The sequence below is a fragment of the Hemiscyllium ocellatum genome, chromosome 9 (genome assembly GCF_020745735.1).
Source record: "Hemiscyllium ocellatum isolate sHemOce1 chromosome 9, sHemOce1.pat.X.cur, whole genome shotgun sequence".
In the NCBI taxonomy this organism is placed as follows: Eukaryota; Metazoa; Chordata; class Chondrichthyes; order Orectolobiformes; family Hemiscylliidae; genus Hemiscyllium; species Hemiscyllium ocellatum.
The window spans coordinates 95,508,014-95,525,013 of NC_083409.1; the positions used below are offsets into that span (position 1 = coordinate 95,508,014).

Genomic DNA, 17,000 nt, shown 5'->3' on the forward strand with positions numbered 1-17,000 from the left:
TCTGTTTTGGGGCTACTGGTGTTTGTCACTTTTATAAATGACCTGGATGAGGGCATAGAAGGATGGGTTGGTAAATTTGCGGTTGACATTTAGGTCGGTAGAGTTGTGGATAGGGCCGATAGATGTTATAGGTTACAGATGGACAAAGATAAGCTGCAGAGCTGGGCTGAGAGGTGGCAAATGGAATTTAATACAGAAAAGTGAGAGGTGATTCACTTTGGAAGGAGTAACAGGAATGCAGAATACTGGGCTAATGGTAAGATTCTTGGTAGTGTAGATGATCTCGGTGTCCATGTACATAGATCCCTGAAAGTTGCCACCCATAGGGTTGTTAGAAGGCATACGGTGTGTTAGCTTTTATTAGTAGAGGGAATGAGTTTCGGAACCATGAGTCATGCTGCAGCTGTAGGAAACTCTACTGCGGCCACACTTGGAGTATTGCATACAGTTCAGGTCACCGCAATATAGGAAGAATGTGGAAGCTGTGGAAAGGGTTCAGAGGAGATTTATTAGAGTGCTGCCTGGTATGGAGGGAAGGTCTGATGAGGAAAGGCTGAGGGACTTGAGGCTGTTTTCATTGCAGGGAAGACGGTTGAGAGGTGACTTAGTTGAGACATATAAGATAGTCAGAGGGTTAGATAGGTTGGACAGTGAAATCCTTTTTCCTCGGATGGTAATGGCTAGCATGAGGGGACATAGCTATAAATTGAGGGGTAATAGATATAGGACAGAGGTCAGAGGGAGTTTCTTTACTCAGAGAGTAGTAGGTGTGTGGAACAGCCTGCCAACAACAGTAGTAGATTTGCCAACTTTAAAAGCATTTAAACGGTCATTGGATAGACATTTGGATGAGAATGGAGGTTAGATGGGTTTCAGATTGGTTTCACAGGTTGGTGCAACATCGAGGGCCGAAGGGCTTGTACTGCACTGTAATGTTCTATGTTCTATGTAGCTTTCTCAAACCGTCTCCCCACAAACATTCCAATCACTTATCCCCAGTACTTTCACAATCCTGTACCATTCCTCACTTCCCTCCACATTTCAGGCTCCCTGGTTCCCTACTTCTTCCTTCCCAGGAGTCTATTCAGCCCCTGCCTCTGTCCTGTCATTCAATGCATCATGGCTAATTGGTGAGCTAGGGCTGGATGTATCTGGAGTTGGGGAGGCTCTAAGCACCTTTACAAATAGCAAGCAGATCTTGGACCTGGAAGCTCCAGCCCTTTTCTGGCAGTTTTCAATGTTGGAAATGGGGCACAAAGCAAAAGTGAGGGAAACCTACCCCTTAGGTGAAGCTCAGTGCACAGATCAAGTGAGGACACAGTGTGGAACTTCAAAAGATCATTGACTAGTTGGTGGAGTAGATGGATTGGTGGCAAATGGCGCTCAATGCAGAAAAGTGTGAATTGATGTATTCAGGTAGAAAGAATATGGACTGACAGTAACAAGTAAGATGTACAGTCCTGAAGGGGGCGCAGGCCCAGAGAGTCCTGGCGTATGTGTGCACAGAATATTGAAGGTGGTAGGTCAGGTGGACAAAGCAATTAACAAAGCATACAGTATTTTAGGCTTTATTAATAGGGAATAACATACAAGAACAAGGAGATAATGCCTTGCATATGACACTTGTTAGACCTCATCTGGAGTACTGTGTACAGTTCTGGAGTCATTTTATGGGACGGATGGGGGTGTATCGGAGAGAATGCTAAAGAGGTTTTACAAAATGGTTCAAGGGATGATAAACCTCAGTTGTGAGGATAGATTGAAGAGTTTAGATTGTTTTCCTTGATAGACATTTTCAGACTCATGGGGAGCTGGATAGAGTAGATAGAGAGAAACTGTTCCCACTTGTAAAAAGATCAAGAATAAGAAAGCATAGAATTAAAAGGATTTGCCAAAGAAGCAAATGCAAGGTGAGGGAAAAAAACCTTTTCACACATTGAGTGGATTGGAGCTGGAATGCACTGCCTGGAAGTGTGGTGGAGGCTGGTTCAATTGAGGAATTCAAGAAGGCACTGGTAATTATTCAAATAGAAACAACATGGGCACTATATCACAATGTGTATTTGGACACCCAGACACAATGAGCCAAACATAATGCTCCTGTGACTCTGTAAGGTAGATGTGATTCTTACTCCAGGAATGGCCTTCACCAGCAGTGTGCCCTAACTTTGTGGTGAAACATAAACACTCGTCAAAGCTGGAACAGGTAACATCGAATCGTCAAACTGTTAAAGTATTTAAATCAGAGAATAATACAGTGCAGAAGAGGCCTTTTGGCCCATCAAATCTGCACTGACAGGTGAGAAACATCTGACTTTCCACCTAATCCCATTTACCAGCGCTTGGCACTTGGCCAATAGCTTTGAATGTTATGACATGCCAAGTGCTTCACCCAGATTCTTTTTAAAGGATGCGAGGCAACTTTGTGATGAGACCATCCCCACACTCTGAGTAAATCTCGTGTACTTTATGTTTTGAAAGAAACTTTTGGGGCTATGTTTCAAAAATAAATCTGTGCAAGAAATTTCTTGAGCTGAATGTTGATAGTCCTCAGGCTCACAGCATTACAAATGAATGGATCATGACTACTTCTGGGACTTGTCAAGATCATAGCGAGGGTCTCTAAGTTAACTGTCTGATTGACAGCTATGTCTCCAGCTGTCTTTTAAGTGGCCTTATTTGTACTTAGTATTTGAAGGAATTGGACATTAATATCATGTTTGAAAAAGTCTTCAAGTATTTAACCCCTTGTAGAAACAAACACTGTAATCATTGGCCCATGCCTTCAAGTGTTTAATAGACTTGGGTCACTTGGTCAAAATCTTGGAATTCCCTCGTTCACTGCACTGTGACTTTCCCATAGATTGCAATGGTTCAAAAGACATCGCTCTGCCACTTTCTCAAAAGTAATTAGGATGTGCAATTAAGGTTGGCCTGGCCAGTGACACCCCATACTATGTTTCCCAGCATAGCCCAGGTCTCCCCATACTGTTCAATTGGCATAGAGGAATATGAGCAAAGTTGGAAGAACATGCATTGGCACTGAACTTATGTAGGGGCTATAATGGCTCACTGGCGACTGGTGGAGGAGCCGCAGTTGACCTGGGGTCATGGGGATAGTCAGGGGTCATGATTTGGATCAGTTGGCATGGACAAGTTGGCATCAATGGGTCACGGGCAGTGTGGTGTGGGGCTCAGTGAGGAGATTTGAGAGCTAAGAGCTACAGGGCCTAATTACTTTTATTAAACCTGGAGATCAAAACAGGTCTGTTAAATAAGTTGGCTCAGCACCCAGCAGGATTGACCCCTCCACTATCTGAATCCTTTCCAGGGTCAGATGGTCTAACTGCTACCTCTCTTCACCCCCCAATACCAGAAGGAACATCATTTTTCCAGAGTCACTTTTCCCTATGGTGAGCACGTGAAGCTAGGAATTTTCCAAACTCCCACTGTTCAGCTCAAGGTTGAAATTCCAGCCTTCTTTGTCTAATATCCATATCCCCCTAACATGCTTGATTCCCAAGGATTTCATATTAATCATCAACTTAAATGAGGAAAAGAATTCCACTACCATTTGAGTGTGTACACCTGCTTCCCAACTGGAGAATTATAATGTTCACTTCAAGTCATTTAGTCCTCGGCTCCCCAATGTGCAAAAATCTTATATCTCCATCTATCCTATCAGTTATGTAGCTTAATATCAAAATTGTTAATCAAACTATTCTTTCATATTCTAAACTCCACAGTATACCACTGTAGGTTGTGTAATCATTCAAGTTAATCCGTGGAGTCTAGATACTTGGAAATCGGAACAGTACTCCCTCCAAGGTCAATATATCTTTGTCAAGGTGCAGTGACCAGAATGGAGCACAGTACTCGAAGTGTGGTCAAGTGGAACGGTCTCGGATCAAAGGAAATATTTTAGGAACAATTAGGAATTTGCACCTCATTGTAGATTCCGGCCACCAGGTGGCACTCCACACCACAGTAATGCTCTTTGCGGTTCTCACTCTGTAGCATATCAGATTGTTTCTTAATTGTTAACATTTTTTAAAAAACTTCTGATATTTATACTGTAATATGCAAATGTTAATTTTTGTCATTTCACCCACCATTTCATCCCCAACATTTATTTTCAGCCATTTCCCCATTTTGCTGGCTTGCTCCAGTCACTCTCTCGGCCTATATTTGCATTCAAAATTATTACTTTAATAGCGTTTTATATGATGCAGCATTATTTTTAATCACTGGGCTACAAGTGGTGTGCCAATCCTCAATCTCCTTAAACTGCAATCAGATCTACATCGCATTTAGGTATTAAATCTCAGCCCCCATAACAAGATTTATGAAAACAAAACATTATTTCTGCCCTTGCAATGCTGAGAATTCCTATGACAGGAAGCTTTCCTGTTTTGGTCTCCCCAGCCCATTATTCACCCTCCCCTCACTCCTTTTAGTCCTTCATCTCTCTCTACTTTGCACCTTTTTCTTCCCCTGTTCACCACTTCCTCTTTCCCTCACCCTTCTCCCTTCATGCCACATGCTATCTTTTTTCTGTAATTCAGTCTTTTTCCTTATCTTCCCCTCCCCTCTCCCTGTCCTCCTTTCCGTTCACAACTTTGCAGCTCATTCTCTCAGACTTATCCAACTCCTTCCTCCGCAATAGAGTGTAAATTCCAACAAAATGGAATTTGATTTGGATTTAGATGCGAGGATAAGAGGTACAGTTAGTAAGTTTGCAGACATGATTTGGAGATGCCGGTGTTGGACTGGGGTGTACAAAGTTAAAAATCACACAACACCAGGTTATAGTCCAACAGGTTTAATTGGAAGCACACTAGCTTTCGGAGCGACGCTCCTTCATCAGGTGATAGTGGAGGGGTCAATCCTAACGCACAGAATTTATAGCAAAACTTTAGTGTGATGTAATGAAATTATACATTGAAAAATTGATTGTCTGTTAAGCCTTTCATCTGTTAGAATACAGCGATAGTTTCACTTCTTTCACTGTAAATTTCACACTGACATCACACTGTAAATTTTTGCTATAAATTCTGTGTTAGGATTGAGCCTTCCACTATCACCTGATGAAGGAGCGTCGCTTCGAAAGCTAGTGTGCTTCCAATTAATCCTGTTAGACTATAACCTGGTGTTGTGTGATTTTTAAGTTGGCAGATGACACTAAAATTGGAGGTGTAGTGGACAGCGAAGAGGGTTACCTCAGATTACAACAGGATTTGAACCAGACAGGCCAATGGGCTGAGAAGTGGCAGATGGAGTTTAATTCAGATAAATGCGAGGTGCTGCATTTGGGAAAGCAAATCTTAGCAGGACTTATACACTTAATAGCAAGGTCCTTGGGAGCGTTGCTAAACAAAGAGACCTTGGAGTGCAGGTTCATAGTTCCTTGAAAGTGGAGTCACAGGTAGATAGAATAGTGAAGAAGGCATTTGGTATGCTTTCCTTTATTGGTCAGAGTATTGAGTACAGGAGTTGGGAGGTCATGTTGTGGCTGTACAGGACATTGGTTAGGCAACTGTTGCAATATTGCATACAATTCTGGTCTCCTTCCTATCAGAAAGATGTTGTGAAAGTTGAAAGGGTTCAGAAAAGATTTACAAGGATGTTGCCAGGGTTGGAGGATTTGAGCTATAGGGAAAGGCTGAACAGGCTGGGGCCGTTTTCCTTGGAGTGTCAGAGGCTGAGGGTTGACCTTATAGAGGTTTACAAAATTATGAGGGGCATGGATAGGATAAATAGACAAAGTCTTTTCCCTGGAATCGGGGATTCCAGAACTAGAGGGCATAGGTCTAGGGTGAGGGGGGAAAGATATAAAAGAGACCTACGGAGCAACTTTTTCACGCAGAGGGTGGTACGTGTATGGAATGAGCTGCCAGAGGAAGTGGTGGAGGCTGGTACAATTGCAACATTTAAAAGGCATCTGGATGGGTATATGAATAGGAAGGGTTTGGAGGGATATGGGCGGGCGCTGGCAGGTGGGACTAGATTGGGTTGGGATTTCTGGTCAGCGTGGACAGGTTGGACCGAAGGGTCTGTTTCCATGCTGTACATCTCTATGACTCTATGGCCAGCATGATCCACCTGCATTATCCCAGTGACATCACACTAGTCTGGCACTACATGGTGAACTCGTTAGACAAGAAAGCACAGCAGCAGTTATAATCAGTAATAGATTTTGTTTTTGATTGGAGACCCTGGTTTCAATGAACAGATGGCTGACTTTGTTTTTATTAATTCATGGGACGAGGGTGTTGCTCACTGGACCAGCATTTATTGCCCATCCTTCATTGCCTAAAGGGCAGTTGTGATTAATTGTCAGGTACTGCACTTGTACAGAGACCAGGCTGGATATCAGTCACCAGGAGCACCAATTGCAAAGAATTGGGCAATTATTGTTGTACTTTCCTGGATATTACAACTGGTTTAAAAGTTAACATTAAAAAAAAGTTTCCCGATTGGAATGAATTTTAACATGGCTACTTTTTCCATATTCAACTAGACACGACCTTTGCACTTACACAACGTGCACTCATCATTCTCTATTTGCTTAAAAGGCTGTTCAGAGTTAACCACATTGCTATAGGTCTGGAGTCACATATATATCAGGCCAGGTAAGGACAGCAGATTTCCTTCCCTATTAAAGGACAATTGTTATTCAATAATAAGCTAGTCTAATGGTCACCAGGAGTCACCCTGGGGTCAGGATTACAAGCCCAGTGACACATTACCACTGCCTCCCCAGTCTCTCACCTTTCATACTTATGGGCTGCAATGCTCCACCTAGTGGTGGCATCGCTCATATACACAGCCTTTTTAAAATGGCTCATGGAATCAACTTGCACCACCTTTTCAAGTCTGGATCTTCAGCCAAAGATTTTTTTTCTTTTGCTGGCATTTTGCCCAAATCCATGATTCGTGTCAGCGAGGAAAGATACTCCTGTACACAAAGCCCGTTAATGTTCCTGCTGGACAAAGGAACTGCTCTACTTCCTGTTGGGCAGGAACAGAAGCTCATAAGATGACCACAGGCCATTCAGCCCATCGAGTCTGCTCCAATAAGATCATGGATGGTCTAATCATCCTACAATCCACTTTCCTGCCTTTACCTTAGAACCCTTTATTACCTTACTGCATAAAATTCTGTCTATCTCAGCCTTGAATATACTCAATAACCCAGCCTTGGCAGCCCACTGTAGTAAAGCATTCCTTAGAGAGGAGAGGAGAAATTCCTCCGCATCTCTGTCTTAAACATGCGACCTCTCATTCTGAGATTATTCCCTCTAGTCCTGGTCTCTCCCACAAACAACCTCTCCACATTTAACCCGTCAAACCCCTAGGAATCCTGTATGATTCTAAATTCCACCAAGTGCAGGCCAAGTCGATTCAACTTCTCCTCAAAAAACAGTCCCTCCAAACCTGGACTGCTTCTAATGCCAGGATCTTTCCTGAGATTAATGAGCCCAAACCTGTTGACAGTATTCCAGCTGCGATGTGACTGGTGCCTTGTACAGTTTTAGGAGATCACTATCATACCCACTGCCTACCCGCACCCTTCAAATTCCTGACCTGAGCCAGTTGTTCATCTCCCACACTGTCTGCTTTTTGCCATGCTCCTGCCTCTCTCCGTCAGTCTGTTCCATCCCCACTGTCCCATATTTCTACCCTTACCATTCGCCAGCTCCCTACTCCCTCTCACCCCACACCCGTTAGATCAAACTAAAGGAACACTCACCGTGGTCCATCCCACTTGAGGACCCAAATCTTTGAAGTAGAAGGTAGCAGTTGTGCCTACGGGGAGCGTTTGTAGAATCTCTTCATCACGTACACACTTTCCCTCTGGAGAATGAGACGACATCAGGAAGAGGTGGTCAGTCTTTATGGAGAAAAGCCTCATACACTGAAGGGAAACCAAACTGAACCTATTCTGAATAATCACTTGCAACGACTTAGCTCATCCGAGCGCAGGTTCTGGTGTGGGGGAAACAGAGAGTCCAAACTCACTTCACTGTCTTCATCTTGCTCTGTTTGAATATCAGAATAAAACTGACATTGTGCTATGTTTAGCTTGGAATATGGTTGGCATGGACTGCTTGGACAAAAGAGTCTGTTTCCATGCTGTATGACACTATTAGGCTTTGCAGGGGGTTTAGATTTAATGTACACATGGACTGAGGAAAGAAATTTAAAATGTATTTGAGCTCCACCCCACGTTTATCCCAAAAGTAATAGGTTCGGCTCTGCTCTGTGTCGAGTTCACAGATCTCAATGCTCAGGTTAAGGAAAGGCCTGCTTGGGTTCACGATTCATTCGGAGCTGTACAGTTGGACTTTGATCAAAGACAGGATCGGGTTCCTCCGCATGACGGGTTTGGCTGCCAGCACCCACTGTAAAAGCTCATACTTAAAGTAAGCATTAGGACCCAATCCAACACCACAACATGTCAAGAACGACACTCCGAGGATAATGTTTAATCTAGACATGACAAAAACATTGCTAACTTAAGTCTTTCAACATTCTGGTCTCCTTCCTATCGGAAAGATGTTGTGAAACTTGAAAGGGTTCAGAAAAGATTCACAAGGATGTTACCAGGGCTGGAGGATTTGAGCTATAGGGAGAGGCTGAACAGGCTGGGGCTGTTTTCCTTGGAGTGTCGGAGGCTGAGGGGTGATCTTATAGAGGTTTACAACATTATGAGGGGCATGGATAGGATAAATAGACAAAGTCTTTTCCCTGGGGTGTAGGAGTCCAGAACTAGAGGGCATTAGGGTGAGAGGGGAAAGATATAAATGTGACGTAACGTGCAACTTTTTCCTCACAGAGGGTGGTACGCGTATGGAATGAGCTGCCAGAGGAAGTGGTGGAGGCTGGTACAATTGCAACATTTAAAAGGCATTTGGATGAGTATATGAATAGGTAGGGTTTGGAGGGATATGGGCCGGGTGCTGGCAGGTGGAACTAGATTGGGTTGGGATATCTGGTCGGCATGGATGGATTGGACCGAAGGATCTGTTTCCACGCTGTACATCTCCATGACTCTATATTGCTTGAAGATCATTCACTATCACATCAATACTGAAGTACCTGAACTTGAACCTACAGCTTCCTGACTGAGTGGCAAGGATGCTCATATCTGAGCCACAGCTGAAACGATAGGAGAAAGTGAGGACTGCAGATGCTGGAGATCAGAATCGAAAAGTGTGGCGCTGGAAAAGTACAGCAGGTCAGGCAGCATCCGAGGAGCAGGAGAATCGATGTTTCGGGCATAAGCCCTCATCTCTCCCTGGACCTGCAAAGGACCTTTGCTGTTCTTCATCCTGAGAAGAATCCAAACACTCAACAAAGGCTTTTTCACCAGCTTATCGGACATCAGCTGACACAATAGCCACACAAGGAAGGAAAGAAATTCTGATTTATAACGAAGTGCATTTCTCTGTTGGACCATCCAGAACACTCTGTAGGAAATGGGCCATCTGACATATGTGACCAAAAACAGTTTCTAATACAACCTTCAAATGTTCCTCCTTCATCTGCCATGCTAACTCTGTCAAGACTGCAGCAAACACAGTCCAGCTGAGTGATAAACCACATACCACACAATGGTATCTGGTGTTAACCCACAGAACCAGGCATGAAGGCAGCTGAGCACATTTTGTGAGGCACCTGCACTTCTCCTGAAGGTTAGCACAGCACAGCAAGTCCAAGCAGAAAGTGTGACACATGCAGAGGGATTTTTAGTGGATAAATATTTCAGAACAAAAGGGAGAAAAACATCTTAAAAGTATTTGGAAAAAAGCCAGAAGAGTGCGATATTAAATGTACACTTTCTGGCTATTCTGTCAGCTGATGTCCAATAAGCTGGTGAAAAAGCGTTGGTTGAGTGTTTGGATTCTTCTCAGGATGAAGAACAGCAGAAGTCCTTTGCAGGTCCAGGGAGAGATGAAGGGCTTATGCCTGAAACGTCGATTCTCCTGCTCCTCGGATGCTGCCTGACCTGCAGTGCTTTCCCAGTAATACACGTTTTGACTCTGATCTTCAGCATCTGCAGTCCTCACTTTCTCCTATTGTTTCAGCTGTGGCTCAGATAGGAGCATCCTTGCCTCTCAGTCAAAAAGCTGTAGGTACAAGTCCAGGTACTTCAGTATTGATGTGATAGTGAGTGATCTTCAAACAATATGTTGAAAGACTTAAGTTAGTTATCAAGACTTGTGAATTAGATGTGGGTCATGTAATACTGCAGAATTCAGTGAACGCTTACTATCTTCCTGGTATCTGTACCTATGGACACTGTCATCAGAGGCATGAGTGAGATCTGAGCTAAAGCTAAGCAATCCAGAGGTACTGTAGCATATACCCTTCACTGTGTCATGCTACAAGTGGATTCAGTAAGATGGAGACAGAGAGTTCTACACCATTAAATCAGGTCATGATACGGTGATAACATTATCTTAAAGTTATATCACATAATCTGCTCTGAGGAACATCAATCTAGTGTAGTATTGAGGGAGTGCTGAACTGTCACAAGTGCATTTTTGTCTGATGAAAAATTAAACGAAGGTTTCTCTATCCCTATTGTGGTGGTTATAAAAATATCACTCTGTCCATTGTTCCAGTTAATATTTATCTCTCAACCACATCAAACAGGTTATCTGATCATCACTACCTTGCCGCGCACAAATTGCCAGCTGCCTTTCCTACATTGCAACAGGATGAGAAATTATTTCATTGGCTGCAAAGCACTTTGAGTCAGTGTGAAAAATGCAAGATATGTCTCTTTCATTCTACATTTCTTTCAGAGATTTGGTCTGCCCTCAATGAGCTAAGGTTCCTCTTCAGCTGCTCTCGAACCAGATGGCTTCTTTCCAAAACAATCTGGGGCAAAGGCAACTAACCAAGCTCCCTCTGCCATCCTGATGTCTCTGTTTCCACTCAACAGAACACAGCAAGAACACCACATACTCCAATCTCTTACCCGCGCCCCTGTAGTCATAACGTTACAATTGGGATCAGTGTCCCTGATTCAGGGAGGGAGCAATTTTTTTTAACATTCTGTCATGGATGTCATTGGCAAGGTCAGCATTTATTGCCTATCCCTAATTACCCAGAGGGTAGTTAAGAATCAACCACATTGCTGAGAGTCTGGAGTCACATGTAGGCCAGACCAGGTAAGGACAGCAGTTCCTTCCCTAAACGACATTATTGATGGGTTTTTCCAACAATCAGCAATGTTTTCATGGTCAACACTCGACTCTTAATTATAGACTTTTACTGAATTCAATTTCACCATCTGGGATTTGAACTCAGGAGACCCTTCCTCAGAAGATCCCCAGGTCACTAGACCCAAAACAGTAACACTGATTTCTCTTCACAGATGCTGCCAGACCTGCTGAGCTTTTCCAGCAACTTCTGTTTTTGTTTCCGACCGACAGCCTCTGCAGTTCTTTCGGTTTTTCCCCAGAACGTTACCTGGGTTCCTGAATTAATAATCTAGCGATAATACCACTAGGCCAATGCCTTCCCAATGAAGCATAATGGATGTATGTATATATTTATGCACACACACATATATGCTGTGCACATATAACACTGTGTATACATGAGGACAACTATGACGTTCCTTCAGTCAAATTGGCTGCTGTTACTCACTGTTAAGACTTGCAAATAAACAGGCATTTAGACATGCTTTTCCAGGAGAAAGTATGAGGGTCCCCAGTAGTCAGCAGGCCACAGCTGAGCCCTGGAGTATTTCACTGCAGTGGTTTTTTGCCGCACACAATTTGATCAAAGTGGGTGGTCAATTGTGTTGCAACTCCATCCATATTTGTTTCAGGACAGTGACCAGAACCTCAGTGTCACATCCACCAGGCGCCTCACGTGCCCCTGCCAGCAGATTCTTTCAGCAGGAAGCATTCCAGAAATTCCAGGACTATTAAGGTAGATAAACAGTGGGTGGTATTTGAGAGTCAGTAGGGAGCTGCATTCAATCCCTTCACGCTCTACGAATTTTAAAAACAAAATTGAATTGTTGATGAAAGAGGTGGCCTAGGCCACAGTGAAGATCCCATTGTTCAAATTGTGTCTGTAACTTCAACAATTCAAATGTGGAGGGCTTCTTTTCTCACTCAGAGAGTCATTAATCTTTGTAATTCTGCACGACATCGAATGTCGCCATTCAAGAAAAAGATAGATCGATCTTTGATCTATACGGAAGTCATGAGCTATGGGGGTTAGGCAAGAAAGTAGGGTTAGGGCCACAATTAAATCAGCCATCATCTTATGATAGATGGAGCAGGCTCAGGGACCAAGTGGTTTACTCCTGCTCCCATTTCTTCAGTCCCCATGCAAAATGTGTATAACAATATAGAAGGCTGGTATGCAGGTACAGCAAGTAATTAGGAAAGCTCATAGAATATTAGACACACAAACAGGAGGTGAACAGAGGGACAGAAACCGTGTATGGGCAATAATTAGTGGGTCTAAATAAAGACTAGGAATCGGCACAGGGCCTGTTCGTGTATTGTATTATACACTGTATTGTTATCATTTATTGGGAGGGGAATTGAAACAAAGGTAGGAGAGGTCATGCTTCAATTATACACACTGGTGAGAACACAACCAGGGTACCGTGTATAGGACTAGTCAGTTTACCTTAGGAAAGATGGAAATGCAACTGTAATTCAGGGAAGGTTTACTGAACTAATTAGGAAGAAAAAGAAAAATTTCTAAAGAAGGGTGACTGGACCTGAAACTTTAACGATGTCTCACTCTCCACAGTCACCGCCAGACCTGTTGAGTTTCTCCAGCATTTTCAGTTTTTCTTTAATAAATTAAGACCTGGAATGGACAGGTTGTCTCATCAGGAAAAGTTTAATGTTTATAAGGGTAAGAGGAGATATATTGGAAATGAACAAAATTCTGAGAGGTCTTGACAGGATTAATGTTTTCCCTTATGGGAGAATCTACATCTAAGGGTCACCATTTGAAAATCTGGGGATCGTACATTTAGAACCATACTAATGTGAACTTGAGGTTGCAATCAGAACAGCACTGATCTTATTCAATCAATGGAACAAGATCCTGCTCTCGATAAAAGATTGTACATTTTATGTTTATATATTAACTAAATTAACCCATTTAGAAATGGAACAGAAGCCAACGCCCCTTCCAGTCAGTACCATTAAGGGTGATGTACACAGAATTACATAATGCGGAAACAAACCATTCCAACCCATCGTACTTGTGTCTGCACGTTGTAAGAAAAATCCCACTTTCCCCATAGCCATGGTATTTTCTCCCCGCTTTTCAGCCAGATATTCCATTTCCTTTTGTAAGTTATTGTTGAGCATTCTTATAAACTCAAAATACTGAATAGCTGGAGAACACAACAGTTCTAGTCTTACACCAGTACAGGGTGATGTGAAAGGTTCACTGACTCTCTGCTGACATCCCTTCAATGTGATCTCTCATTCCAAGCTTTTCCTGCAAATTGTGAAGCCAATCTCCTTTGGAGAGTTTTGTTGTAAAAGAATACTCCCTTCTCATGTATCTCCAGTCATTAGCTGCCTATTGGGACTTTGCTGCTTGCAAATTGGTTGTCATGGATCTTACATTACAACATTGGGCACCAAAAACAAAAGTACTCGAATTGGATGGAAAACTCTTGAGATGTCCTTGAGATTATGGAAGTTGCAGGTCTGTCAATCTTTTGACCCAAGTTTATATGAAATCAGTCAAGGTACTAAAAAAAATCTGCCTTATTTGCTCGAAACAGTCCAAATGACGGGCAGAAAGAAAGGAAAACTGCTGAGGAAATTTGGCTTTTTGAAAATTAATTTTAATTTATGATCTTTCTTTATTTGAAAGGTCAGCATGTTACTTTGTTTAGTATAAATAACTCTTGTTAATGCTTACATTTAAGTGCCTTTTTTTGTTAGTTTATTATCCATATCTAAATTAATATTGCAAATGTCATTTTAAAAAAGTTACTTAAGCAAAAAGGTACTTACTGGGGTCTAATCTGATGGACTGTCTCGCTGGGTACCACTGAGGATCTGAAAAAGAAATGCAAAAATTAAGATTACTCTCTTATTGCAAATGTAATGAGTTTGGGAATAGAATGATTCTAAATTAAGGGGTTTGTTTTATCAAGGAGACAGATTGTCCAAGCTGCACCCTGAGCTAATGGCATTCCTGATGAAAGGTTTATGCTCGAAACGTCGACTCGCCTGCTCTTCGAATGCTGCCTGACCGGCTGTGTTTTTCCAGCACCACACTTTATGACCCTGAGCTAATGTCCATTGTTAACTGATTGCTGTCGGTGGTGGGAAACATCTAGAAACAATTATTTGGGATAGAATTGGTAGTCATGTGGAAAATGATGGAATTAGTAGTCACATGGATTAGGAAGAGCCAGCATAGATTTCTAAAGGGAAAAACATGTTTAATTAACTCACTGGAGATTTTTTTTAAGAGGTAACTGAAAGGCTTGGTGAGAATAATGCTACTGATGCGGTATACAAGGATTACCAGAAAGTGTTTAATACAGTGCCACACAACAGACTTGTTAAAGGTCAGGTATAAAAGGGACAGTGGCAGACTGAATACAAAATTGGTTGAATGACAGGAAACAGAGAGTAATAGAATCATAGAGATGTACAGCATGGAAACAGACCCTTCGGTCCAACCCGTCCATGCCAACCAGATATTCATATACCCATCCAAATGCCTCTTAAATGTTGCAATTGTACCAGCCTCCACCATTTCCTCTGGCAGTTCATTCCATACATGTACCAACCTCTGCGTGAAAAAGTTGCCCCTTAGGTCTCTTTTATATCTTTCCCCTCTCACCCTAAACCTATGTCCTCTTGTTCTGGACTCCACGACCCTGGGGAAAAGACTCTGTCTATTTACCCTATCCATGCCCCTCAATTTTGTAAACCTCTATAAGGTCACCCCTTCAGCTTCCGACGCTCCAGGGAAAACAGCCCCAGCCTGTTCAGCCTCTCCCTATTGCTCAAATCCTCCAACACTGGCAACAATGGTATTTTTCAGGTGGGAAGAACAATTGAAGAGGAGTTGCCCAGGGGTCAGTAATGAGACCCTCGCCTTTCCTGACATATATTAATGATCTGGATCTTGGAGTATAGGGGACAATTTTGCAGATGATGCAGGACTTGAATTAGTTGTAAACTATGAGGAGGACAGTGTGGAACTCCAAAAGAAATCGACAAATTGGTGGAGTGGATGGATTGGTGGCAGTTAAGGTTCAATGCAGAGAAGTGAGAGGTATGCACTTTGGTAGAAAGAACAATGAACAACAAAAATTGGGGATACAATTCTAAACAGGGTGCAGGAGCAGATGGACCTGGATGTATAGGTGTACAGATGATTAAAGGTGGCAGGACAGGTGAAGAATGTAGCTAATAAAGCATACGATATCCCCAGCTTTATTAATAGGGGCACAGAGTAGAAAAGCAAAAAGGTGGTATTAAACTTGTAGACAATTCTGGTTAGATCTCTAAGAATTGGATACAGTTTTGGACACCACATTGTAGCAAAGATGTGAATGTATTGGAGAGAATGTAGAAGTAATTTATGAAAAGGAATGAGAAACTGTAGTTCACAGAATCTCTACAACATGGAGACAGGTCATTCAGCACAACAAATCCACACCAACTCTCTGAACAGCATCCCACCCAGACCCATTTCCCTGTAACCCTGCATTTCCCCATGGCTAATGCATCTAACCTGCTCATCACTATTTACTATGGGCAATTTAGCATTGACAATCCGCATAACCTTTGGACTGTGGGAGGAAACCAGAACACCCTGCAGAAACCCACATCAACAGGGGGATAATGTGCAAACTCCACACAGACAGTTGCCCAAGGGTGGAATTGAACCCAGGTCCCTGCGCTGTGAGGCTAACCACTAAGCCACAGACTGAGGAAGATGGGAATGTCCTGCTTAGAGAGAAAGCAGAGAGGAGATTTGAAAGTGATTTTCAAAATGATGAGCGATTGGGATAGAGTAGAAGGGGAGAACGTAAAAGGAAAAACAAACCAATACAATAGACAATAGGTGCAGGAGTAGGCCATTCTGCCCTTAGAGCCTGCACCACCATTCAATATGATCATGGCTGATCATCCTCAATCAGTATCCTGTTCCTGCCTTATCTCCATAACCCTTGATTCCACAATCCTTGAGAGCTCTATTCAACACTTTCTTAAATGAATCCAGAGACTGGGCTTCCACTGCCTTCTGGGGCAGAGCATTCCACACAGCCACCACTCTGGTTGAAGATGTTTCTCCTCATCTCTGTCCTAAATGGTCTACCCTGTATTTTTAAGCTGTGTCCTCTGGTTCAGGACTCACCCATACGGAATACATTTGAAGTGATTCACATAAGCAGCAGGAATGATGCAAGGAAAATAAAATGTTTTCACTCAGTTGAGGTAGTTAGGGTATGGAATGCAGTGCCCATAAATTCGGTGGAGGCCGGTTCAAGTGATGCACTTGAGAGGGCATTGGGTGGTTATTTGGATAGAAATAGTTGTCAGGGATTTGGAGTTGAATCAGGGGAATAGCATAAATAAACAAGGCTCATTTGAAGAGCCAGTGCAAGCACAATGGATTGAATGATTTCTTTCTGCACCACAGGAATTCCGTGATCCTGCTGGACCTACAGGCCATCCTCCAGAAAACAGGATGGAGACTGGATTTCCAGAGAATTGTCCTCCAGAAGACAGGATCGGAACTGGACTTCCAGGGAGTTTGAGTGGCTGGTTAACCTCAGGGTGTGAAAGGGGGTTGCTGAGCGTGGTGGTGTCAGGTTGGAGAGGTGGGAGGGCCAAGGAGAGGAGTCGGGGAGGGGGGGTTCCCTCTAGAGGAGGTGTCCCCTTACCAGCAAGCCCTTCAGGGAAAGCTGCCAAGCTAGTCATCCTTCGGTCTCTGCCTACAGACTGAAAACAGATACAGGATGT

At 43.0% G+C, this 17,000-nt stretch overlaps 1 protein-coding gene across 1 annotated transcript in view; it reads right to left on the reverse strand.

The window, feature by feature from the left end:
- The window catches only part of LOC132818831 (very-long-chain enoyl-CoA reductase-like), a 93,483-nt gene that overhangs the window by 17,000 nt on the left and 59,483 nt on the right, over positions 1 to 17,000 (reverse strand). The window contains exons 4-5 of the mRNA XM_060829955.1: positions 14,025 to 14,069; positions 7,754 to 7,857 (exon numbers count right to left, since the gene is read on the reverse strand). Of these exons, the coding sequence (XP_060685938.1) occupies positions 7,754 to 7,857; positions 14,025 to 14,069 (149 nt within the window). The remainder of the gene's footprint in view (positions 1 to 7,753; positions 7,858 to 14,024; positions 14,070 to 17,000) is intronic.